Genomic DNA, 27,730 nt, shown 5'->3' with positions numbered 1-27,730 from the left:
TCTTTGCAACGTAGAGCTTTATTTTTGAGGGGGGGAAAAAAAGTACAATACCTCATCCTTACAAATACACCTAAGAAACAATTTTGAACTGAAAAAGAGCATTGTAAGAACGGGAAATAATGTTTTGTCATTGAAGGAAATGATCCATTCATGTAGATTAACGCACCCTAGGTTGACAGCGGTCTAAATTCAGATTCGTCGTTAACATACGAGTCCCACACAATTAGCACAAAACAACCGAGACAAAAGCTACATTTTGTTAAGACATCAACAAAATATTGAGTAAGTGAAAATTCAGTACACATCGTTTTAAAACTTTTCAACAAAAAAAAAACAGTGAAACCAAAAATAACTGTCGTCCTCTAACAATACTATCGAGTATTCAACCCGTCAACTATTCTGGCAAATTCCAATTATGTTATGACCTAGTAAATCAGAAATTAATAGCCAACAAAGAATATTTGTGCTCTTAACCTTCTGCGTGATAGTTGAGTAATTATATTTCTATTCAAATAGTCCAACAATGCGAAAGCTCAAGTCTTACATGTTCCACGCAAAAGAAAAAGCATTGTTTTTCATCATTTTCATGTTTTTGGTACATGAGACTAACAGTTACTGTACAATGCATGTATACATAGAATCCAAATGAATAGAATAGTCAGAGGTACTACACCCGCTCTATTCATTCAAAGTCTATGCATATATATAACTAAATGGTCTACTCAAGACACCAGACCACTTCTCCACTCAACATGCCAGCCATAGCCCTCTAAAACCATATTTTCCTCTGATATAATCTGAACATTCCTGTAGAACTCAACTCTTAACTCCCTGTCATCTCTAGACGATAGACCTGTATCACTATTGACTATTCTACCCCGTCCAAATATTGTGACTTCTTGTTATTATACTAAAAGGTTTATTCTATTCTACTGTGACATCTACTTCATGTTCCTATTGTTATATTTTATTAGGTCTTATTATTGTTGCATTGTCCAGAAGGAACCAGTTAGCATTTCGTCAGACGATGTTTTCCATGTGTAACCTGTACATACGACTACCGTAATAAAAACACTAAACTATCCTGAAGAGACTAAGCTATTCTGTGTTGTGTTGTGTATGTACTCGAACCTGAGCTAGTTCCTTTAGCAAGCGTTGGCTGCATGTGTCTGACTGTGTCCATGTCTTTTTGATGCATCCCAAACACCCTCATACCATTTTCTATACATCTCCTTACAACCCCAAAGGCCACCTCACATCCCAACAGTTGACTGACAGTGATTAGCTTTGGGCGTCCCAAATGGCACCCAATTCCCTTTATAGTGTACTACCTTTGGCGCAGCCGTAACCTGTCACCTGTTACACACTTCGGTATATCACAACGGTAACAGGAAGAGATCTTCATTTTCAGTTCTGCTCTTCTTTATTACTCAAAGTACGTTTTGACATCATACCAAGGTACTTCACTCACACAAACACACACACAGTAAACCACTGGGACAAAGAAATCCCAAAATCATTAGTCAACAGAACCTTGTTCCGTCATCATCTGTTCTCTGGACAACACAATGAGGAGAGAAGAAGAGAACGAACCAATGAGCATCCACGTCCACGCACAGCACACACGTCTGCATGCACAGGAAAGATGACATCTTTATGTCACGTTGTTTATTCCTGGTAACCAGCAGCTCTGGAAGGAGTAGGATGAAGATGCCGACATGTTGATCTAGGGTCCGTTTTGTGTTTTACTAAGACTCAGGGGAGGTGTGCTGATCCTAGATCTGTGTCTATGGGACAACTTCTACCCTTTAACCAGTAAGGTATAGGTTGGAAGCCACCTAGGAGAATTCAGCAGAAGAGCAACATCGCCCTCTTGTGGAGACAGTTGCAGCTACGTCCTTCGTGTCAACTGACAATGTCCCTGGTTGAAAAGAGATGACGGTCTGTCTAGTCGCCTGTGTTGTCGGTCTGTGTCTTTATCTGCAGCACTGTGGGCATTCCGTGGCAGAGGACTGAGAATGTCTTAGGACACCCACAGTAGAGTTCAGGGTATAGGGGCCGGGGGCCTGGGAGGCGAGTAGATGCGTCTGTCTGTCCTCTCTCCTACCTGCTGAGGCGAAGCTTTATAGAGTTCTTCACCACTGGAATTGGGTTGGCTGGCAGGAGGGGCACATCAGACAGATCCGCACTGACCATTCGCTGAGGGAAGAGTAAGATAATCAAGTTGTAGTTTGGCTGCAAAACTAACAACAGACAGACCAAAGTGGAAATATAGACCGTATAGAAAATGATCTGTACACTTTTCAGACATGAATTATGAAAGTGAGAGGCAGAGAGAGAGAAAGAGAGAAGACAGGCAGAGAGGCAGACAGAAAAATAGAGTGCATTGATACCTTAATATCTGCCTCCATCTTGCCTTCCCCTTCAGAAGCAGGCATCTCCTCGGACATACTGTCCTCATTGACCTGGGAACAGCAAGGCCCACAGAACAGTTTATCACAACTATCTAACCATGTTCACCTGACTCTTCTAATCTAGCATTAATTAAAACATATATGCTTCTTATAATATCATCAAGATGTAGCCAAACATATTCTGAAAAGATAGATTACAACAATGAATATATTTATACATGATGATGTGACACTATGGATAAGCTTGTTACGTGCCTGTGCCTCCACAGTGGTGCACTCCTCTCCGGCAGCTGCCCCATTCTCTGTTGTCCTAGTCTCTGGGACTGGGGAGGGGTCCTCCTCCTCCAGCATCTCCTGGCGAGAGGTGCGGGGGGCCGCTGGGGGGCCCATGGTGGGCGGAGGAGAGGGGGTCAGGCTTGTGGGGACTGTGTCTCCTGAAGGCTTTTTCTCAACAGCTGAATCCTACAAAGGAAGAGAAGTTTATCCGTTAAGCATATTTAGTAGATCAATAAATGGACTCAGTGCTGGAGGGTAACGCGATAAGTATTCAGATGACTCTATATGAGTAACGGAGTTAAGTAATGGTTTACTTTTTCAATTGGGTAACTTTATTAGTTACTTTATGTGGTTACTTTCACGATCATATCTCATTTCCTCATTTAGTTCTCACGCGAGCGTAGAAAAACTGTTCTGGGAAACACCATGATTGCTACTGTCCAATAGAAACGTATAGGGGGTGCACCTTTGATTTTTTTCCATTGTCACAGAGGGCAAAGCCCACAGAGGGCTACCCCGTCTAGTGGGAAGTGTATCCTCTATACATCTCTATGGGTCTGTACATTTGTTTGTCTTGCAGTGTACATGGCTAATTCAGCAGCACAGGAAAGCAGTGCCACAGAGGAGGAGGAAGTAGTGCTCAAACCGGAGTTAGTATTTTTTTTAAATTTAACCTTTATTTAACTAGGCAAGTCAGTTTATAACAAATTCTTATTTACAATGACAGCCTAGGAACAGTGGGTTAACTGCCTTGTTAAGGGGAAGAATGACATTTGTTTTCCTTTGTCAGCTCAGGGATTCGATCTAGCAACCTTTCGGTTACTGGCCCAACGCTCTAACCGCTAGGCCACCTGCTCTAACCGCTAGGCCGCCACCTGCTCTAACCGCTAGGCCGCCACCTGCTCTAACCGCTAGGCCACCTGCTCTAACCGCTAGGCCACCTGCTCTAACCGCTAGGCCACCTGCTCTAACCGCTAGGCCACCTGCTCTAACCGCTAGGCCACCTGCTCTAACCGCTAGGCCACCTGCTCTAACCGCTAGGCCACCTGCTCTAACCGCTAGGCCACCTGCTCTAACCGCTAGGCCACCTGCTCTAACCACTAGGCCACCTGCTCTAACCACTAGGCCACCTGCTCTAACCACTAGGCCACCTGCTCTAACCACTAGGCCACCTGCTCTAACCACTAGGCCACCTGCTCTAACCACTAGGCCACCTGCTCTAACCACTAGGCTACCTGCTCTAACCACTAGGCCACCTGCCGCCTAGTAAGTAGACTATCTTTGGTGGCTCGTCCTTGCTTCTCCCGACAGTCAAACAAACAGATTTCTTTAATGAAAGTAATGCAAGATAATATATAGTGTTACTTTCTTTTTTTATCCCAACACTGCCCACTACTATGCCAGAAATAAGAGACAAATCTGTAGACAGAAGAGGGGCGTCTCAAAATGACAGTAAAAAGCTGGAATAAAACATATAAGGAATACACATGTTACAGTATTATCTGTAAACTCCTGGCTACACAATGAAGATGGAATACCTCAGCATCTGATTTGAACCGCTTCCTCTCTTCCTGCATAGGGGAGCCAGGTCTCTTCACAGCTGGGGCCTCAGGCTGGCCGGCTGCAGCCGCAAGGGGACTTGGAGGGGGACCTAGTGGGCCACACTTCACTGGGGTTGACGTGGGTACAGTGGCTGGCATGGCCGTGGGGGATGGCACAGACATACTGTTGTCACTGTCTAACGATAGGTCCAGACTGCTGTCATTCATCTGACGAAGCCCCTCTGTCGAGTGCTGGAGGACAGAACAAAACGACACTGGTTACAACTCAATACCGCAAGCAAGCAAGCAGTCAGCTAAGAGACTGTGTGAAAAGTAGAATATAAAACTCTATAAATGAGTGTTACACCTCTATTGTTAACAAGGAGCAGACTAAATAATGAATGGCATGTCGTACCTTCCTGCGTTTGGGCATGACCAGGTCAGGCAGTAGCTGGTGAAGTTGTCTCCTCTTCACATGCATGGCCTGGATCTTCATGTCCGCCTCAAACATCTTGCTGTTCATCGCCTGCCGGTACACTGCAGGAATCATTTAGAAAATATAACTTTTTAATATAACATTAGCATGCTAGTTTGGGTCAAATAATAGAACTAGATACAAGTGCAGAAAACATGACAAATATCGTTTTCAAATTCTACATTCCCGAGTTGAATTGAGTAAGGTGATTTTATACCCGTGTCAGTAAAGGACTGGATGTCAATGGTCAGGTCAACGTTGAGGTTCTCTGATGCCTCCATCTTCTTAAAGATAACCCCTATCACCCACATGGTGCTGACCTCCTCTCTGGAAAACACAAGACAGGTGAGAAATAGTCCATTAAGAGCGTACTACAACCTTGCATAAGAGTATAATAAACTCACTTCTCCCTGCTTTCCTTGGGTCCAGGGAATGACTGGGGGTTGACATGGGCCAACGTTATGAACTCATTCTTCTCCAGGTTTCCTACTAAGATCCTGATCTTAGACTCAACCAGACCAACCCTGGCAGGACAGAGAAAAACAGCACTTTTCCTAATGTATTCCCTAACAGTAGGTGTAAAGGCTTTAAAAGAGTAACATTGAAATTGATTCACATGTAATACATCATGTCTCCACCCTCATTCATTCAGTCAGTCATAATCTCACCCAAAGGTTTTTCCAGCCCCCTCCCCCACACAGTCAGTACTCACCACTCCAGGTGCTGCTTCTCGGTGGGGGCGCTTGCTAGCAACACAATATAATGCCTTGGAACATAAGAGACAGAACATTACCATTACACCCTAAAGACAGCAGCCAGGAAACGAACCCAGGCTAGGAACCCCTAAAGACAGCAGCCAGGCAACGAACCCAGGCTAGGAACCCCTAAAGACAGCATCCAGGCAACGAACCCAGGCTAGGAACCCCTAAAGACAGCAGCCAGGAAACGAACCCAGGCTAGGAACCCCTAAAGACAGCAGCCAGGCAACGAACCCAGGCTAGGAACCCCTAAAGACAGCAGCTAGGCAACGAACCCAGGCTAGGAACCCCTAAAGACAGCAGCCAGGCAACAAACCCAGGCTAGGAGAGCCCCAGGCTAGGAACCCCTAAAGACAGCAGCCAGGCAACGAACCCAGGCTAGGAAACCCCTAAAGACAGCAACCAGACAACAAACCCAGGCTAGGAGAGCCCCAGGCTAGGAGAGCCCCAGGCTAGGAACCCCTAAAGACAGCAGCCAGGCAACGAACCCAGGCTAGGAACCCTTAAAGACAGCAACCAGGCAACAAACTCAGGCTAGGAACCCCTAAAGACAGCAGCCAGGCAACGAACCCAGGCTAGGAACCCCTAAAGACAGCAGCTAGGCAACGAACCCAGGCTAGGACAGCCCCAGGCTAGGAACCCCTAAAGACAGCAGCCAGGCAACGAACCCAGACTAGGAGAGCCCCAGGCTAGGAACCCCTAAATACATCAGCCAGGCAACGAACCCAGGCTAGGAACCGCTAAAGACAGCAACCAGGCAACAAACCCAGGCTAGGAGAGCCCCAGGCTAAGAACCCCTAAAGACAGCAGCCAGGCAACGAACCCAGACTAGGAGAGCCCCAGGCTAGGAACCCCTAAAGACAGCAGCCAGGCAACGAACCCAGGCTAGGAACCGCTAAAGACAGCAACCAGGCAACAAACCCAGGCTAGGAGAGGCCCAGGCACAGAGGGGCCCGACCAGATCACCCAGTCCTCGCCACCACCCTACAGCAGGTCATGGAAATATGTTCATTTCTAAAAACACACTTTATCAAACTAAAACAGCAAAAAAAAAAACTACAAATAATTTACCAACGATCTGTGTTTTAAATGGCTAGAAACTACATTGTCCTAAACTGAACATGTCTTTTACACAAACATGTCACAGTAACAGCTACAAACGCTCCATAACAAATCCAACTAGCCAGAGAAAACCCCAATCGCACTACCAAGATAATTCATTCACCAAACCCTCTTCACGTCAACTTGAGAACGAACCTAATTTAGTGTAAAATATATCTTCCACGATATTCAAGTATACTGAAAGTCACTATTATTACACTAACTGCACAAACATATTCACTTACATGTCTTGTCTGCCTACATGTACAATCTCCATGCAGTTATCACAGTAGCACCAAGCATAGTCATTTGCTACTGTATACTCTGCCTTGCACCGGTTGAAAACCACACTACCTCACTGTTAGTCCAATCACAGGAGCTCGTTCCGATCAGTTCCCACGAGGTTAGAATATTATAAAATAGGATTACATTACCAAGCAGATGAATGGAAAAGATATTTCATTTTCAGGCCACGTTGAAAATAAAAGGTCTGAGCCCAGGACAAATGATTGATTTATTCAAACAAGAGTACAGAGAAACCGGGTGTAGTAATCAGCAGGGTGCGAGCCAGACCAGCAGGATGGTCTGGTTATGAAATATGTTCATCAAGCCTGATGTGGAAACAGTCGAACCTGGAGAACAATCTGTCTCCTCTAATGCGCCAGTCCAATCCACAGGCTGGATATATACTGTCTCCTCTAACTCTGCAGTCCAATCCACAGGCTGGATTTATTTTTTAAATCACTTTTAATTGTATCCATGTTTTCAGGCTCTCCAGTGCTGTCAAATGACTGTCCAGAATGTGCTGGTGCATTTTGTCCTTTCCTCTGTCAGCAACTCAAAGGATGAGAAGAGGTGCTTAAGCCAGGGTGTGCTTAAGGCAATTACACATCAACATGTTCTGACACTTCTCTGTCAAAGAAAGGGTTGCTGGATCAAACTGATTTCCCAAAAGACTTGAGGGGATTTGATTTCAAATAGAGAGCCTCAGGAATAGAAGATTTTGGTAAAAGAAAGGGGATTGGAACAAGTCAATCTACAACACTTAAAGGAGGGGACTGGGCAACAAAAACATCAGCCTTCTGTAAATAGGTCTACATGTTGATTGGGGCTGCAAGAGGAGGAATGTCTCCTCCGCCAAGGACACGGCCTCTTCAGTAACATAATTGTTGCCACTGTACAAGGCTAGCTTCATTCTCTTTGCATATTACTGATAAACCAATTAACAAAATCATCTTTTCATCTTTACTTCCCCCCCCCCCCCCCCCCCACTTCAGATTTCAACATTCAAGTACATTTCTCCAGATTGAGCAGAACTGATAAGTGAAAGAGGATGTGGTACCCACATGTATAGAATGAAACAAAGATCCAATTACTTAAATCTTGTATTCTTCACATGGCTTCCTGCTAATGTTGTGCTGCTACAACTTACGGATTTGTCATGATCAAAACTTAACAAAAAAACATGTCTACAAAATGAAGACTAACAAGAAATACATAGTGCAAATGTTTAACTAAAGCATTTTATTTGGGAAGTAGATGTACAGTATAATAAGAACCTTACAGCTGAAGTACCTACCTTTAGTAAAATATACAAACATCAAATATTGAGTTGTGCTTACATTGGAGAGCACAGTCTATAGGTAATAGCAGTGATTATACTGGACTTCAGGCTCTGCATAACATTAACATTGTATTTGTCTTTACGATCATCGTTTTGAGAATCAGAGGGTGCTTAGGGCAGAAGAAAGCATCTTTTGAGTCTTGTCTAAGCCTGAAGTGTTTATTTAATAACACAAATAAATCAAACTGAATGAGTGGATTACATATACAGAGAGGAACAAGAGAACTTCACATTTACTGAAAAAGGTGCGAGTGAGGTGGTTGGTGTATTTTGAAAATCGAAATCTTTATTGAAATAGTTGGTTTGTCTCACCATGCGTGTCCCACAGGATAAGCTGCTTAATACATACTTGTATTTCTGAAAGAAGTTTGGTGCTTCAAATAGTTTGGACCACTCTGCTTTACTCTGCAAAATTTCATCTGTGATGGCCAGACCTGTAGAGGGAAGGAAAACGTGTTAACCAAAACGGAAGGAGAACCAAAAGGAAAAACTACAGATGAGGCAACAAGGCTACAATGAAGACAGCCGTTAGGGAACCCCTTGAGAAAAGACACCCGAAGGAGGCTGAATTTACTTGACATACGCATAAACAACTTACATTTGATGCAACCTCCCTTTTTGACACGAATGGATCATTTATGTGAATGTTGGGGGTATGTCTCTTGCTCAAGTCTCTGAAATTAGGACTCTGGCCTGAAGGGTTTTGTATTAAGAGCATCCAGTTTCAGAGAGACTGGACCTAAGAGTGGATGCAACAGTTTGTGTGTAAAGTTAGAATTTGAGACGGCTTTACGGACCCTGTTTGAACTCGTCCACCATGACGGCACGCGTAGAGGCAGAGACGTTGTAGGTAGAGTTCTGCTGAGGGTAGGCTGGTGTGATGATGGGCATCAGGTGGTACCGGTCACTGGGGGTCACCTGGAACAGCAGTTAGGACACTCAGAGCCAATCAAAACCCTCCACTACATGCAGAAGGGGTCACTTGGTACAATAGAACTCTGAGAATGTGTGTAACTATCTTGATAATAGTGTTATGAAGCATCTAAATGCAGGTGAATCAAATGTGTTTGTACTGGAACGGATGAAAGAAGTGGGACTGACAGATGTTACAGGGAAAAACCCCATGGCTCTAGACTTTACACGGTTAACACCATGGGATACGTCCTGGAGGAACAGGGTTAATTAACCACCTGCTTTTATTGGATTTCCCTTAACTTGGCAGCTCTGCAGGTAAAATGCTTGAGGTAGTTAAGTTCATGACCGTCCTTGACGTAGTCAGTGTTGCTCAGGACCGGACTAGTAACAGTTTGACTACGACACCCCGGGGTCCCAGACTGGCAGGTTCAACATTATGATCAACATTACCCTGGGGTCCCAGACTGGCAGGTTCAACATTATGATCAGCATTACCCTGGGGTCCCAGACTGGCAGGTTCAACATTATGATCAGCATTACCCTGGGGTCCCAGACTGGCAGGTTCATGTTGCAGTCCTCTGGCTGCTTCAGGAGAACAGGGTTGGGCCATTCCCTGCATTAACACAACTCCAGTTTAGTGTGATGATACAGACCAGGTAATACCAGTAGGTCAGGCAACCCCACTACACCAGTCAGTCACCCCTTTAAACACACATCATCTTGTGTTCCTAAGGAAAACAGCAGTAATAGAGCTGCCACAAGCACCAAGGAGTGAGAAAAATGTGTTCACGGTTCATACACACTTCAGACTAGAGGTCGACCGATTATGATTTTTCAACGCCGATACCGATTAATCGGTCGATACATTTTTTTTTTTGTAAATAATGATAATTACAACAATACTGAATGAACACTTATTTTAACTTAATATAATACATCAATAAAATCAATTTAGCCTCAAATAAATAATGAAACATGTTCAATTTGGTTTAAATAATGCAAAAACAAAGTGTTGGAGAAGAAAGTAAAAGTGCAATATGAGCCATGTAAGAAAGCTAATGTTTAAGTTCCTTGCTCAGAACATGAGAACATATGAAAGCTGGTGGTTCCTTTTAACATGAGTCTTCAATATTCCCAGGTAAGAAGTTTTAGGTTGTAGTTATTATAGGAATGATAGGACTATTTCCCTCTATACCATTTGTATTTCATTAACCTTTGACTATTGGATGTTCTTATAGGCTCTTTAGTATTGCCAATGTAACAGTATAGCTTCCGCCCCTCTCCTCGCTCCTCCCTGGGCTCGAACCAGCAACACAACGACAATTAGCGCACGCTAACTAGCTAGCCATTTCACTTCGGTTACACGAGCCTCATCTCGGGAGTTGATAAGCTTGAAGTCATAAAGAGCGCAATGCTTGACGTACAGGACGAGCTGCTGGCAAAACGCACGAAAGCGCTGTTTGAATGAATGTTTACGCGCCTGCTTCTGCCTACCACCGCTCAGTAAGATACTTGTATGCTCAGTCAGATTATATGCAACGCAGGACACGCTAGATAATATCTAGTAATATCATCACACCATGTGTAGTTAACTAGTGATTATGATTATTTTTTATAAGATCAGTTTAATGCTAGCTAGCAACTTACCTTGGCTTACTGCATTCGCGTAACAGGCAGTCTCCTTGTGGAGTGCAACGAGAGAGAGGCAGGTCGTTGTTGCGTTAGACTAGTTAACTGTAAGGTTGCAAATATATATATATTTTAAATATATTAAAAAATAAAATGTAAATAAATAAAATCGTCAAATCGGCGCCCAAAAATACTGATTTCCGATTGTTATGAAAACTTGGAAATCGGCCATTCCGATTAATCGGTCGACCTCTACTTCAGACTAAAGAGAAACAAAGAAATCTCCTTAAAAAAGACAGAACAACTCAACGGCCATGAGAAACAGGTCACAGAGCACATCCGAATGGAGAGCGACTGCTTACCATTTGGAGAAGACGAGGAAGAACTTGTGTACGAGGGTGGAGGCCACGGCGTTGGGGTAGAGCTGGCAGGTCCTGGCTACCAGCATGGCCCAGGAGACACCACCCAGGAAGCCCAGGATATTACTGTAGATGTTATGACCTGGGGGAGGAGGTGTATAGCACTGTAGATGTTATGACCTGGGGGGAGGAGGTGTATAGCACTGTAGATGTTATGACCTGGGGGGAGGAGGTGTATAGCACTGTAGATGTTATGACCTGGGGGAGGAAGTGTATAGCACTGTAGATGTTATGACCTGGGGAAGGAAGTGTATAGCACTGTAGATGTTATGACCCGGGGGTGGAGGTGTATAGCACTGTAGATGTTATGACCTGGGGGAGGAGGTGTATAGCACTGTAGATGTTATGACCTGGGGGAGGAGGTGTATACCACTGTAGATGTTATGACCCGGGGGAGGAAGTGTATAGCACTGTAGATGTTATGACCCGGGGGAGGAGGTGTATAGCACTGTAGATGTTATGACCTGGGGGAGGAGGTGTATAGCACTGTAGATGTTATGACCTGGGGGAGGAGGTGTATAGCACTGTAGATGTTATGACCTGGGGGAGGAGGTGTATAGCACTGTAGATGTTATGACCTGGGGGAGGAAGTGTATAGCACTGTAGATGTTATGACCTGGGGGAGGAGGTGTATAGCACTGTAGATGTTATGACCTGGGGGAGGAAGTGTATAGCACTGTAGATGTTATGACCTGGGGAGGAAGTGTATAGCACTGTAGATGTTATGACCTGGGGGAGGAGGTGTATAGCACTGTAGATGTTATGACCTGGGGGAGGAGGTGTATAGCACTGTAGAATTTATGAGCTGGGGGAGGAGGTGTATAGCACTGTAGATGTTATGACCTGGGGGAGGAGGTGTATACCACTGTAGATATGACCTGGGGAGGAGGTGTATACCACTGTAGATGTTATGACCTGGGGGAGGAGGTGTATAGCACTGTAGATGTTATGACCTGGGGGAGGAGGTGTATACCACTGTAGATATGACCTGGGGGAGGAGGTGTATACCACTGTAGATGTTATGACCTGGGGGAGGAAGTGTATAGCACTGTAGATGTTATGACCTGGGGGAGGAGGTGTATAGCACTGTAGATGTTATGACCTGGGGGAGGAGGTGTATAGCACTGTAGATGTTATGACCTGGGGGAGGAGGTGTATAGCACTGTAGATGTTATGACCTGGGGGAGGAGGTGTATACCACTGTAGATGTTATGACCTGGGGGAGGAGGTGTATAGCACTGTAGATGTTATGACCTGGGGGAGGAGGTGTATAGCACTGTAGATGTTATGACCTGGGGAGGAGGTGTATACCACTGTAGATGTTATGACCTGGGGGGAGGAGGTGTATAGCACTGTAGATGTTATGACCTGGGGGGAGGAGGTGTATAGCACTGTAGATGTTATGAGCTGAGGGAGGAAGTGTATAGCACTGTAGATATGACCTGGGGGAGGAGGTGTACAGCACTGTAGATGTTATGACCTGGGGGAGGAGGTGTATAGCACTGTAGATGTTATGAGCTGAGGGAGGAAGTGTATAGCACTGTAGATGTTATGAGCTGGGGGAGGAGGTGTATAGCACTGTAGATGTTATGACCTGGGGGAGGAGGTGTCCATCACTGTAGATGGCATAAATTTCGTTATGTTGTTGTTGCCCTACATGCCAGTCAGCAGGATAGAGGCAAGCGAGTCGTAGATACATTTTCTGGTAAAGTATATTCACATGTGATGGTAATTGAGCCATTTGGTACAGGTGAGAGAAACACAGACCTAATAAGGGCATTACGTCAATGACCACAAGGCACCAGTGTAATTTTTCTGATTTTGTCATTCAAAAAGGCAATTCCTTGATGGTTCTGCCTTGCCTCCCAATAAACTTGGAAATGCTTATGCCATATAGATTACATCTATCTAGTTTCTAAAGATCACCAAAGGGTTGGGGGGGCTGGGGATGTTTTGGATTGGGCTTAGTTATGCACCTGGCCTATTATACAAGCCAGTGAGTGACTCCACGGCAGTTATTCCAACAAGACAAAACATGATTGGACAGTTGGTTGCCAGGCAGCGTATGCAAGCCAAACAAATTCACCTTGGCCACGAGGGGTGTGGTCTGTCCTGTGTAAAAAAAAAGAAAAGCCATGACTCCGTTTATTTTAGAGGCTAATCCTGTTTAGGGAATAGGACCTGAAGGCTGTCAGTGTGGGCCCAGCGTGTTGACATGCCATTAGTTGATAGTTTGTGTGAAAAGAGGACAAGGTGAGAAAGAGATAATCCCACCTGCCTGGCCACAACAGTGTTACACAGCAAGACGTACAAACTGATATAGTACAGGGACCGACTCAAAACACACAAGTACAGACACATACACACGCTTACAGGAGATTCCCGACTCAAAACACACAAGTACAGACACATACACACGCTTACAGGAGATTCCTGACTCGACAGTTGTTTCCACCAAGGCAAATGATTGTACTCCTATGCTTGACGCTACGCAACACTACACAGATCCAACTCACGTTTAGCCCACAGCTTGATGGTCCTCAGTGTCAGTCTGAAGTTCTCAATGTTGGGCACAAGATGGAGGATTTCATCTGTAACTCTACAACCTGACAACAACAAAAACGTCCAAGTCATTATCACTCACAATAGACAGAGGGGGATAACATAGACAATGCAGATTACTTGAAATTCTACAACACAGTAGATGCTTTCAACTAAGTGTAGGTAGGGTCAGAGGTGAGCCAACACCCAATTGTTAGACCTTATGTTTTTAACATGGATCCGATATCAACATCAGTGAAGTGGAGAAACCACGCAGCAGATTATTTTATCCAAAGCGACATTCATTTTACCATGTGACCCCAGCGATAATATTGAACCCACAACACCGTTGACAACAGCGGCATCCTTTTTACCAACTGAACCACATCAGGACCGGAGCTCAGGAGATATAAAGAGCTGTGTTACCATTGAGACTCCTAATGCAGCGGATGTCAAGGTTCTTCAGCAGCCCGTCATCTCGGAGGTCCAGATTCTCTGGGATGGTTTGCAACGCTAACCGAGCAAACAGGATATCGATCTAGAAATACACAAAACTCATTGGACATTTAAAAAAGCCGCAAATCTCAATTCACATTGAATGACCTGAACCAACTTCACATTTAGGCCTATAATGAAATCCTAAACAATAAATACTTTCAAATGTCATACCTCAATGCTGTCGAAAGACAGCTTTATCACGGGGACAAATGCCTCCTCAACAGCCTAGGGGGAAAAAAGAAGTTGATGAACAGTCTGCACCTCAACTTTTGGGAACACATCTTCCCCTCCTAGTCTACCAACACCAGAACCGCAAATACATTCCCTTAATTCCTCTCACCTCCTTCTCAAAACCCATTGGATACGAAGGTCAGAGGGGTGAGGCCTCTTACCTTCTCATCAAATGGTATTTGTCACATGCGCCAAATAGAACCGGTGTAGACCTTACTGTAAAATGTTTACTTACAAGCCCTTAACCAACAATGCAGTTCAAGAAATAGAGTTAAGAAAATACAAAAATAAACAGTAACAATAAAATAGCGGGGCTATATACAGGGGGTACCAGTACAGAGTCAATGTGGAGGCTATATACAGGGGGTACCAGTACAGAGTCAATGTGGAGGCTATATACAGGGGGTACCAGTACAGAGTCAATGTGGAGGCTATATACAGGGGGTACCGGTACAGAGTCAATGTGGAGGCTATATACAGGGGGTACCAGTACAGAGTCAATGTGGAGGCTATATACAGGGGGTACCGGTACAGAGTCAATGTGGAGGCTATATACAGGGGGTACCGGTACAGAGTCAATGTGGAGGCTATATACAGGGGGTACCAGTACAGAGTCAATGTGGAGGCTATATACAGGGGGTACCAGTACAGAGTCAATGTGGAGGCTATATACAGGGGGTACCAGTACAGAGTCAATGTGGAGGCTGTATACAGGGGGTACCGGTACAGAGTCAATGTGGAGGCTATATACAGGGGGTACCGGTACAGAGTCAATGTGGAGGCTATATACAGGGGGTACCAGTACAGAGTCAATGTGGAGGCTATATACAGGGGGTACCAGTACAGAGTCAATGTGGAGGCTATATACAGGGGGTACCGGTACAGAGTCAATGTGGAGGCTATATACAGGGGGTACCGGTACAGAGTCAATGTGGAGGCTATATACAGGGGGTACCAGTACAGAGTCAATGTGGAGGCTATATACAGGGGCTACCGGTACAGAGTCAATGTGGAGGCTATATACAGGGGGTACCGGTACAGAGTCAATGTGGAGGCTATATACAGGGGGTACCGGTACAGAGTCAATGTGGAGGCTATATACAGGGGGTACCGGTACAGAGTCAATGTGGAGGCTATATACAGGGGGTACCAGTACAGAGTCAATGTGGAGGCTATATACAGGGGTACCGGTACAGAGTCAATGTGGAGGCTATATACAGGGGTACCGGTACAGAGTCAATGTGGAGGCTATATACAGGGTATTACGGTACAGAGTCAATGTGGAGGCTATATACAGGGGGTACCGGTACAGAGTCAATGTGGAGGCTATATACAGGGGGTACCGGTACAGAGTCAATGTGGAGGCTATATACAGGGGTACCGGTACAGAGTCAATGTGGAGGCTATATACAGGGGTACCAGTACAGAGTCAATGTGGAGGCTATATACAGGGGGTACCGGTACAGAGTCAATGTGGAGGCTATATACAGGGGGTACCGGTACAGAGTCAATGTGGAGGCTATATACAGGGGGTACCGGTACAGAGTCAATGTGGAGGCTATATACAGGGGGTACCGGTACAGAGTCAATGTGGAGGCTATATACAGGGGGTACCGGTACAGAGTCAATGTGGAGGCTATATACAGGGGGTACCGGTACAGAGTCAATGTGGAGGCTATATACAGGGGGTACCAGTACAGAGTCAATGTGGAGGCTATATACAGGGGGTACCGGTACAGAGTCAATGTGGAGGCTATATACAGGGGGTACCGGTACAGAGTCAATGTGGTGGCTATATACAGGGGGTACCGGTACAGAGTCAATGTGGAGGCTATATACAGGGGGTACCGGTACAGAGTCAATGTGGAGGCTATATACAGGGGGTACCAGTACAGAGTCAATGTGGAGGCTATATACAGGGGTACCAGTACAGAGTCAATGTGGAGGCTATATACAGGGGGTACCGGTACAGAGTCAATGTGGAGGCTATATACAGGGTATTACGGTACAGAGTCAATGTGGAGGCTATATACAGGGTATTACGGTACAGAGTCAATGTGGAGGCTATATACAGGGGGTACCGGTACAGAGTCAATGTGGAGGCTATATACAGGGGGTACCAGTACAGAGTCAATGTGGAGGCTATATACAGGGGGTACCGGTACAGAGTCAATGTGGAGGCTATATACAGGGGTACCGGTACAGAGTCAATGTGGAGGCTATATACAGGGTATTACGGTACAGAGTCAATGTGGAGGCTATATACAGGGGTACCGGTACAGAGTCAATGTGGAGGCTATATACAGGGGGTACCGGTACAGAGTCAATGTGGAGGCTATATACAGGGGGTACCGGTACAGAGTCAATGTGGAGGCTATATACAGGGGGTACCAGTACAGAGTCAATGTGGAGGGTATATACAGGGGGTACCGGTACAGAGTCAATGTGGAGGCTATATACAGGGGGTACCGGTACAGAGTCAATGTGGAGGCTATATACAGGGGGTACCGGTACAGAGTCAATGTGGAGGCTATATACAGGGGTACCGGTACAGAGTCAATGTGGAGGCTATATACAGGGGGTACCGGTACAGAGTCAATGTGGAGGCTATATACAGGGGGTACCGGTACAGAGTCAATGTGGAGGCTATATACAGGGGGTACCGGTACAGAGTCAATGTGGAGGCTATATACAGGGGGTACCAGTACAGAGTCAATGTGGAGGCTATATACAGGGGGTACCGGTACAGAGTCAATGTGGAGGCTATATACAGGGGGTACCGGTACAGAGTCAATGTGGTGGCTATATACAGGGGGTACCGGTACAGAGTCAATGTGGAGGCTATATACAGGGGGTACCGGTACAGAGTCAATGTGGAGGCTATATACAGGGGGGTACCAGTACAGAGTCAATGTGGAGGCTATATACAGGGGGTACCGGTACAGAGTCAATGTGGAGGCTATATACAGGGGGTACCGGTACAGAGTCAATGTGGAGGCTATATACAGGGGGTACCGGTACAGAGTCAATGTGGAGGCTATATACAGGGGGTACCGGTACAGAGTCAATGTGGAGGCTATATACAGGGGGTACCGGTACAGAGTCAATGTGGAGGCTATATACAGGGGGTACCAGTACAGAGTCAATGTGGAGGCTATATACAGGGGTACCAGTACAGAGTCAATGTGGAGGCTATATACAGGGGGTACCAGTACAGAGTCAATGTGGAGGCTATATACAGGGGGTACCGGTACAGAGTCAATGTGGAGGCTATATACAGGGGGTACCGGTACAGAGTCAATGTGGAGGCTATATACAGGGGTACCGGTACAGAGTCAATGTGGAGGCTATATACAGGGGTACCGGTACAGAGTCAATGTGGAGGCTATATACAGGGGTACCGGTACAGAGTCAATGTGGAGGCTATATACAGGGGGTACCGGTACAGAGTCAATGTGGAGGCTATATACAGGGGGTACCGGTACAGAGTCAATGTGGAGGCTATATACAGGGGGTACCGGTACAGAGTCAATGTGGAGGCTATATACAGGGGGTACCGGTACAGAGTCAATGTGGAGGCTATATACAGGGGGTACCGGCACAGAGTCAATGTGGAGGCTATATACATGGGGTACCGGTACAGAGTCAATGTGGAGGCTATATACAGGGGGTACCGGTACAGAGTCAATGTGGAGGCTATATACAGGGGGTACCGGTACAGAGTCAATGTGGAGGCTATATACAGGGGGTACCAGTACAGAGTCAATGTGGAGGCTATATACAGGGGTACCAGTACAGAGTCAATGTGGAGGCTATATACAGGGGGTACCGGTACAGAGTCAATGTGGAGGCTATATACAGGGGGTACCGGTACAGAGTCAATGTGGAGGCTATATACAGGGGGTACCGGTACAGAGTCAATGTGGAGGCTATATACAGGGGGTACTGGTAGAGTGTCAATGTGGAGGCTATATACAGGGGGTACCGGTACAGAGTCAATGTGGAGGCTTTATACAGTGGGATACTGGTACAGAGTCAATGTGGAGGCTATATACAGGGGGTACTGGTACAGAGTCAATGTGGAGGCTATATACAGGGGGTACTGGTACAAAGTCAATGTGGAGGCTATATACAGGGGGTACCGGTACTGAGTCAGTGTGGAGGCTATATACAGGGGGTACAGGTACAGAGTCAATGTGCAGGGGTATATACAGGGGGCACCGGTACAGAGTCAATGTGCGGGGGTATATACAGGGGGTACCGGTACAGAGTCAATGTGGAGGCTATATACAGGGGGATACTGGTACAGAGTCAATGTGGAGGCTTTATACAGGGGGATACTGGTACAGAGTCAATGTGGAGGCTATATACAGGGGGTACCGGTACAGAGTCAATGTGGAGGCTATATACAGGGGGATACTGGTACAGAGTCAATGTGGAGGCTATATACAGGGGGTACTGGTACAGAGTCAATGTGGAGGCTTTATGCAGGGGGATACTGGTACAGAGTCAATGTGGAGGCTATATACAGGGGGTACCGGTACAGAGTCAATGTGGAGGCTATATACAGGGGGATACTGGTACAGAGTCAATGTGGAGGCTATATACAGGGGGTACCGGTACAGAGTCAATGTGGAGGCTATATACAGGGGGTACCGGTACAGAGTCAATGTGGAGGCTATATACAGGGGGTACCGGTACAGAGTCAATGTGGAGGCTATATACAGGGGTACCAGTACAGAGTCAATGTGGAGGCTATATACAGGGGGTACCGGTACAGAGTCAATGTGGAGGCTATATACAGGGGGTACCGGTACAGAGTCAATGTGGAGGCTATATACAGGGGGTACCGGTACAGAGTCAATGTGGAGGCTATATACAGGGGGTACCGGTACAGAGTCAATGTGGAGGCTATATACAGGGGGTACCGGTACAGAGTCAATGTGGAGGCTATATACAGGGGTACCGGTACAGAGTCAATGTGGAGGCTATATACATGGGGTACCGGTACAGAGTCAATGTGGAGGCTATATACAGGGGTACTGGTACAGAGTCAATGTGGAGGCTATATACAGGGGGTACCGGTACAGAGTCAATGTGGAGGCTATATACAGGGGGTACCAGTACAGAGTCAATGTGGAGGCTATATACAGGGGGTACCAGTACAGAGTCAATGTGGAGGCTATATACAGGGGGTACCGGTACAGAGTCAATGTGGAGGCTATATACAGGGGGTACCGGTACAGAGTCAATGTGGAGGCTATATACAGGGGGTACTGGTACAGAGTCAATGTGGAGGCTATATACAGGGGGTACTGGTAGAGTGTCAATGTGGAGGCTATATACAGGGGGTACCGGTACAGAGTCAATGTGGAGGCTTTATACAGTGGGATACTGGTACAGAGTCAATGTGGAGGCTATATACAGGGGGTACTGGTACAGAGTCAATGTGGAGGCTATATACAGGGGGTACTGGTACAAAGTCAATGTGGAGGCTATATACAGGGGGTACCGGTACTGAGTCAGTGTGGAGGCTATATTACAGGGGGTACAGGTACCGAGTCAATGTGCAGGGGTATATACAGGGGGCACTGGTACAGAGTCAATGTGCGGGGGTATATACAGGGGGTACCGGTACAGAGTCAATGTGGAGGCTATATACAGGGGGATACTGGTACAGAGTCAATGTGGAGGCTTTATACAGGGGGATACTGGTACAGAGTCAATGTGGAGGCTATATACAGGGGGTACCGGTACAGAGTCAATGTGGAGGCTATATACAGGGGGATACTGGTACAGAGTCAATGTGGAGGCTATATACAGGGGGTACTGGTACAGAGTCAATGTGGAGGCTTTATGCAGGGGGATACTGGTACAGAGTCAATGTGGAGGCTTTATACAGGGGGTACCGGTACAGAGTCAATGTGCGGGGGTACAGGTTAGTCGATGTACAAAATGGGGTTTGAGAAGAGGAAAGAAGACGCAAGGAATGAAGGCAATGTAATTGAGATAGTCCAGATACCCACCCTCAAATCTTTGACCTCCTCCTGCTCCTTCAGCTTGTCCAGGAACGAGGAGAAGAAGTCTGTTCTCTCCACATGCCGAGGAGCCACACACAGGGCATCAATGTCAGCACCTACACAAGGACAGGGACACAACAATTTAAAGTTCACTGTGATAAAGAGTTGTGTGAAAATGTTTTACCTATGCAGTGCGCTCAGGCTGTGTTTAATAAGTATATTATATAGCATATTCTATAGTATATTATACAGTGCTTTTCAAAGAGAATGTCAAAGGAACTTTAAAAACCAAACCGGCGAAAATGTTGCTATTGTACAAGTCCTCCTAAGATTAGAGGACAACATCAAAATGGAAAGGTTGACCGTACATTAGTGCCGCCTACCTTCAGTGTGAACTCCTGACCAGTAGGTTCCCAAATGTGTTAACCACAACTCAACAACCTGGATCCCTCCTAAAGATGACATAATTACCTTTAGTGTGGACTCCTAACCTGTAGGACCCAAATGTGAAGATCTTCCCTCCAACCGTTTCAATCACTGAGGCAGGCAGATTCTAGGAGGATCAAAAATATATATATATCATTATAACGTGCTGCATTATGGTAGGCAACACTGCATTATGGTATGGCAACACTGCATTATGGTATGGCAACACTGCATTATGGTATGGCAACACTGCATTATGGTATGGCAACACTGCATTATGGTATGGCAACACTGCATTATGGTATGGCAACACTGCATTATGGTATGGCAACACTGCATTATGGTAGGCAACACTGCATTATGGTAGGCAACACTGCATTATGGTATGGCAACACTGCATTATGGTAGGCAACACTGCATTATGGTATGGCAACACTGCATTATGGTAGGCAACACTGCATTATGGTATGGCAACACTGCATTATGGTATGGCAACACTGCATTATGGTAGGCAACACTGCATTATGGTAGGCAACACTGCATTATGGTATGGCAACACTGCATTATGGTAGGCAACACTGCATTATGGTATGGCAACACTGCATTATGCTGGCAACACTGCATTATGGTATGGCAACACTGCATTATGGTAGGCAACACTGCATTATGGTATGGCAACACTGCATTATTGTATGGCAACACTGCATTATGGTATGGCAACACTGCATTATGGTATGGCAACACTGCATTATGGTAGGCAACACTGCATTATGGTATGGCAACACTGCATTATGGTATGGCAACACTGCATTATGGTATGGCAACACTGCATTATGGTAGGCAACACTGCATTATGGTATGGCAACACTGCATTATGGTATGCAACACTGCATTATGGTAGGCAACACTGCATTATGGTAGGCAACACTGCATTATGGTATGGCAACACTGCATTATGGTATGGCAACACTGCATTATGGTAGGCAACACTGCATTATGGTATGGCAACACTGCATTATGGTAGGCAACACTGCATTATGGTATGGCAACACTGCATTATGGTAGGCAACACTGCATTATGGTATGGCAACACTGCATTATGGTATGGCAACACTGCATTATGGTATGGCAACACTGCATTATGGTATGGCAACACTGCATTATGGTAGGCAACACTGCATTATGGTATGGCAACACTGCATTATGGTATGGCAACACTGCATTATGGTATGGCAACACTGCATTATGGTAGGCAACACTGCATTATGGTAGGCAACACTGCATTATGGTATGGCAACACTGCATTATGGTATGCAACACTGCATTATGGTAGGCAACACTGCATTATGGTAGGCAACACTGCATTATGGTATGGCAACACTGCATTATGGTATGGCAACACTGCATTATGGTAGGCAACACTGCATTATGGTATGGCAACACTGCATTATGGTAGGCAACACTGCATTATGGTATGGCAACACTGCATTATGGTAGGCAACACTGCATTATGGTATGGCAACACTGCATTATGGTATGGCAACACTGCATTATGGTATGGCAACACTGCATTATGGTATGGCAACACTGCATTATGGTATGGCAACACTGCATTATGGTATGGCAACACTGCATTATGGTATGGCAACACTGCATTATGGTATGGCAACACTGCATTATGGTAGGCAACACTGCATTATGGTATGGCAACACTGCATTATGGTGGGCAACACTGCATTATGGTATGGCAACACTGCATTATGGTATGGCAACACTGCATTATGGTGGGCAACACTGCATTATGGTATGGCAACACTGCATTATGGTGGGCAAGGGCAACACTGCATTATGGTAGGCAACACTGCATTATGGTATGGCAACACTGCATTATGGTATGGCAACACTGCATTATGGTATGGCAACACTGCATTATGGTGGGCAACACTGCATTATGGTGGGCAACACTGCATTATGGTAGGCAACACTGCATTATGGTATGGCAACACTGCATTATGGTATGGCAACACTGCATTATGGTAGGCAACACTGCATTATGGTAGGCAACACTGCATTATGGTGGGCAACACTGCATTATGGTATGGCAACACTGCATTATGGTAGGCAACACTGCATTATGGTAGGCAACACTGCATTATGGTAGGCAACACTGCCTTGTTGTTGTAATATCATCCATGTCCCAAATGGCACCCATTTCCATTCATAGTGCAAAACCCTGGTCAAAAGTAGTACACTAGAAAGTGAACATTTGGGACACATCCATTGATCACCAGACCCCTGCTGGTGAGCAGAGAGAACCGTCAGGAGGAGGAAGTAAAATCATACCTTTGTCTCACTGACGTCACGGATCCATTCCTTCACCAGTGTGTTCAGTTTTCCCAACACATGTATTCTATGGAAAACAAGGCATGATTTAGAGGAAGTCTGTGGTATTTTGACAATATATATATATTTTTTTAAATCATAACTAAACTAGTATGGCACTTTATAACCACAAATACAGTCTACCTAGTACTGACCAAAACACCAACCTAAGAAGTTCCTTATTTTTATTTATTTAACCTTGTCAACTCGGGGATTCGATCTTGCAACCTTTCGCTTACTAGTCCAACACCAACCACTAGGCTACCTGCCGCCCCACCAGCCAAGAATAATTGGCTGATGTACTGTCAAGATATCGGATCCAGTTATTATCCTCATCCTACCACTACTTCTCCTAATAGGCCTCATCCTACCACCACCACCCCCCCTAATAGGCCTCATCCTACCACCACCACCCCCCCTAATAGGCCTCATCCTATTACCACCACTACTCCTAATAGGCCTCAACCTACCACCAGCCCTTATAGGCCTCAACCTACCACCAGCCCTTATAGGCCTCAACCTACCACCAGCCCTTATAGGCCTCAACCTACCACCAGCCCTTATAGGCCTCAACCTACCACCAGCCCTTATAGGCCTCAACCTACCACCAGCCCTTATAGGCCTCAACCTACCACCAGCCCTTATAGGCCTCAACCTACCACCAGCCCTTATAGGCCTCAACCTACCACCAGCCCTTATAGGCCTCAACCTACCACCAGCCCTTATAGGCCTCAACCTACCACCAGCCCTTATAGGCCTCAACCTACCACCAGCCCTTATAGGCCTCAACCTACCACCACCCCTTATAGGCCTCAACCTACCACCACCCCTTATAGGCCTCAACCTACCACCACCCCTTATAGGCCTCAACCTACCACCACCCCTTATAGGCCTCAACCTACCACCACCCCTTATAGGCCTCAACCTACCACCACAACCACTACTTCTAATAGGCCTCATCCTACCACCACAACTTCTCCTAATAGGCCTCATCCTACCACCACCCCTACTTCTCCTAATAGGCCTCATCCTACCACCACCCCTACTTCTCCTAATACGCCTCATCCTACCACCACCACTACTTCTCCTAATACGCCTCATCCTACCACCACCCCTAATAGGCCTTGATGAAACTTGTGCCCATTCTAACATGACAATTTAGCCTACTAGTGACAACCAGCTTACCTGCGCTGTAGTTCCAGCTCCTCTTCAAACACCCCGTATGGTTTCAGGGCCTCAGTCAGCCTGTGTGTGAGGACCAGGTCAGCCTCCTTGGCTTGGGCCAGGCTGATAGGAGAAGTGATCCCATAGTGCTTGGGTGTTTCCCGACCCAACAACACCTGGTTTGTAGACGGACTGAAAACAGGACAGATGTGGTTGTGATCAGAATAAGAAGACTTTATAGCCATGCAACAAAATGTTACTAGGAATTTCTCTTGGTGTTGTGCAAAGAAACACATTTAAGAAAAATAAAGGATTTGAATATCAATTTTTTAAAATATACACCTGATACCATGGAACCCTTTTTGTACAGGTTATCAAAAAGCACATAGTGAGCTACAACTGCTGCTCGTACTGTGTGCTTTTAGCTTATTTCTATGCTGATTTACATAACTACGTTGCTTGCTGTGGTTTATTTGGATGTGGTAGAAGGTATACGTCTAAAATGTTGGCCTCTGGGTAAAAACATGTACGTGTATTCTTCTCATTCCGCATACGTTTATATTCAAACGTCTTTTGATAGTGTTTGGGTGTAAAGCACCAATAAGGAAAATGTCATCAACTTGGTAACCTATCGTACAGTTTCATGTTAACATGACATTGTAAAGGCGAAAGATGATGTTTTGCATGTCTTATTGTGTCCCATTACAATGAACAACAAAAAAGTAGGTACTCAAGACTCCCAAAACGTGATTTGTCCTCTGCTATAGCTTTGTGTCAGAGACGGCAACAACAAAAAAACGATGTGACTTAAGTAGTCTACCAGAAAAATATGATCATGTTTAGTTTGAGAAAATGATTATAAAACTAGTAACGTTACATCTTACAGACAACATGCAATATTGCAAATGTTCTGTCACGTACACGGATGACTATTTAACTAAGTTAACTACTTCTGCGGATATTCATTTACACTTCAACAACATGGACACTAGTAAAAACAGGTAGTTAGCAGTCAATTGTGATTTGGTAACTAGTTAGGTGGTACATGTGACCACAAAATAGCAAATGTACTGCTGTGCCGAATTGCGGCGTGTTAGTTAAAAATAACTAACTGTAGCTAGCGTTGCTATGCTAACTAGCTAAACGTTAACATGACTAAACTACAACATGTAGCTAACTGACTAAACGTTAACATTAATAAACTGCATGTAGCTATGTAGCTAACTAGCTTGATACCGTTTGAAACTTTTCAAGACCCTTTAAAATGTCTAGCTTATAATGTCAGACCTAAGTAACATTAGCTTAGCCAATAGTCTAAAAACAAATGTGCTCCATCTTGTTTCAAAGCCATTTCCCACTACACAACCTGCTAGCTCTTCCTTCTTTCTCTTTTTCTTTATTTTTGTTGCAAACATGGACTGGCAACCTCGCATCGGTAGGCCCAATCAATCCCCTTTCCAAACACACTCAGTACAGTGTCCAAGGGAGATACTTACAAGGGCATTGTAACAACTTCCAGCAATTTTCCAATCAGCCCCCCGCCCCCAAAAAAGAAACCCTTCTCATACTCGTTTTATCATTTTTCATCAAATTTAGCTAACTAACCAGCGATGTTATTTCTTTACCCGGCAACCAATCAGTGGAAACTTGGCCCTTTTGTTTCCACTGAACATGGCGTGTGCCGCTTTGCTGTCACCGCAAAAAACCGCAACCTTGACAGGGTGGGCGTGTTGCGTGACCGTCATGACGTAAAGCACAATTTTACTTTTAGCACATGGGAACTGTAGTCCTTTAAATGTCCGACCCATTCTTTATTTATTTATTTATTTTAATTACATTTTATTTTTTAAATATTCGAATATGATTATTTACTTCTACCGCCTGTAATTCAATTTATTTATAATTCACTGATTTCCTTATAAGAACTGTAACTCAGTAAAATCTTTGAAATGGTTTAATGTTCCATTTATATTTTTGTTCAGTGTAGTTGATAGTCTGTGCCCTAGACCCTACACACTTGTGGATGTGACAGGTGCAATCAATATGGTAATAGTTTACCTACTTGGTAATAGTTAATATTGTAATATGGTAATAGTTTACCTACATATTACCTACTTGCCCTCTGATAGGCTGGGTGGAAGTTTCACCCTATTACATAGACCTGTCCAATCACCTCAGATTTCTACAAGTGAATTCAGGGTCGATTTGGGATTGGGTGTCACGTCTTGACCTTAGTTCCTTTGTTATGTTTCTTGTTTAGGTTGGTCAGGGCGTGAGTTGGGGTGGGCATTCTATGTGTTGTTGTAGTTTTGGTTTTCTATGTGTTTGGCCTGGTATGGTTCTCAATCAGAGGCAGCTGTCAATCGTTGTCTCTGATTGAGAATCACACTTAGGTAGCCTGTTTTCCCCACTTGACTTGTGGGTAGTTATTTTCCTGTTTAGTGTTTTTTGTCAGTCACCTTACGGGACTGTTCATTGGTTGTTTATTGTTTTGTTCAGTGTTCTATTACTTAATTAAAAGATATGAACGCTCACAACGCTGCACTTTGGTCCTCACCTTCTTCCACCGACAACCGTTCCATTGGGCCACCGTCCTCTCTCCTCCATTCTGTCTTCTTCATGACCAGGAAACTGGTTGAGGAGTGTGTGGGCACTTTCTGGCGCATCACTTTAGTCAAGATGTTGACCAATGTTGGTCACTGCCTTTCAAAGTGTGATGCATTATGTGCAAAAGTAAGGTGGCAAGGTCGGGAACGGCATCCCAGCGATGTGGTTCGAAGGGAACACTGAAATTTGAGTGGCCGACACCGAGATACGCACGGCCGAAAGTGGACGCATAAATTCTTGCCTAATGACAGTCAGCAACTGTCTTTACACTTTTTGGTGTTTTCAAATGTCTTTACACTTTTTGGTGTTTTCAAATGTCTTGTGTAACAGGTCTCTCTTTCCATTCACCACTGTTAGGAGGCTGTGAGCTCCAAAAGTTTTGGGACAATTACAGTTTTGTTTTGGCTCTGTACTACTACTCCAGCACTTTGGATTTGAAATCATATAATGACTATGAGATTAAAGTGCAGACTGTCAGATTTAATTTGAGGGTATTTTCATCCATATCAGGTGAACTGTTTAGAAATTACAGCACTTTTTGAACATAGTCTCCCCATTTTAGGGGACCAAAAGGAGTAAAAAGTTAAGTATTTGGTCCCATATTCATTGCACTCAATGACAACATCAAGCTTGTGACTCTACAAATTTGTTGGATGCATTTTGCTGTTTGTTTCAGATGATTTAATGTATTAAATAATGTATTGTGTCA

At 45.1% G+C, this 27,730-nt stretch overlaps 1 protein-coding gene across 1 annotated transcript; it reads right to left on the bottom strand.

Moving 5' to 3' along the window:
• Positions 1–26,118, bottom strand: LOC115107519 (poly(A) polymerase type 3-like). Its single transcript, XM_029630898.2, has 20 exons — positions 25,911–26,118; positions 24,436–24,606; positions 23,212–23,278; positions 20,914–20,995; positions 20,449–20,558; positions 14,363–14,416; positions 14,120–14,231; positions 13,669–13,758; positions 11,096–11,234; positions 9,645–9,717; positions 8,987–9,107; positions 8,539–8,623; positions 5,419–5,472; positions 5,111–5,230; positions 4,924–5,033; positions 4,647–4,768; positions 4,229–4,483; positions 2,670–2,876; positions 2,394–2,465; positions 1–2,199 (listed from the first exon to the last, which is right to left on the bottom strand). The coding sequence occupies exons 1-20, from the start codon at positions 25,916–25,918 to the stop codon at positions 2,104–2,106; spliced, it is 2,148 nt and encodes a 715-aa protein (XP_029486758.1). The 5' UTR covers positions 25,919–26,118; the 3' UTR covers positions 1–2,103.
• Between the last annotated feature and the right edge of the window lie 1,612 nt (positions 26,119–27,730).

The sequence above is a fragment of the Oncorhynchus nerka genome, linkage group LG24 (genome assembly GCF_034236695.1).
Source record: "Oncorhynchus nerka isolate Pitt River linkage group LG24, Oner_Uvic_2.0, whole genome shotgun sequence".
Lineage (NCBI taxonomy): Eukaryota > Metazoa > Chordata > Actinopteri > Salmoniformes > Salmonidae > Oncorhynchus > Oncorhynchus nerka.
This window is presented reverse-complemented; position numbering and strand designations above follow the sequence as displayed.

Coding starts and splice junctions, on each gene's coding strand:
- LOC115107519 (XM_029630898.2), bottom strand. Junction 9,718..11,095: donor TTCCTCGTCTTCTCCAAATG/GTAAGCAGTCGC, acceptor GTGTTAATGCAG/GGAATGGCCCAACCCTGTTC. Junction 2,466..2,669: donor GCACCACTGTGGAGGCACAG/GCACGTAACAAG, acceptor TGCTGTTCCCAG/GTCAATGAGGACAGTATGTC.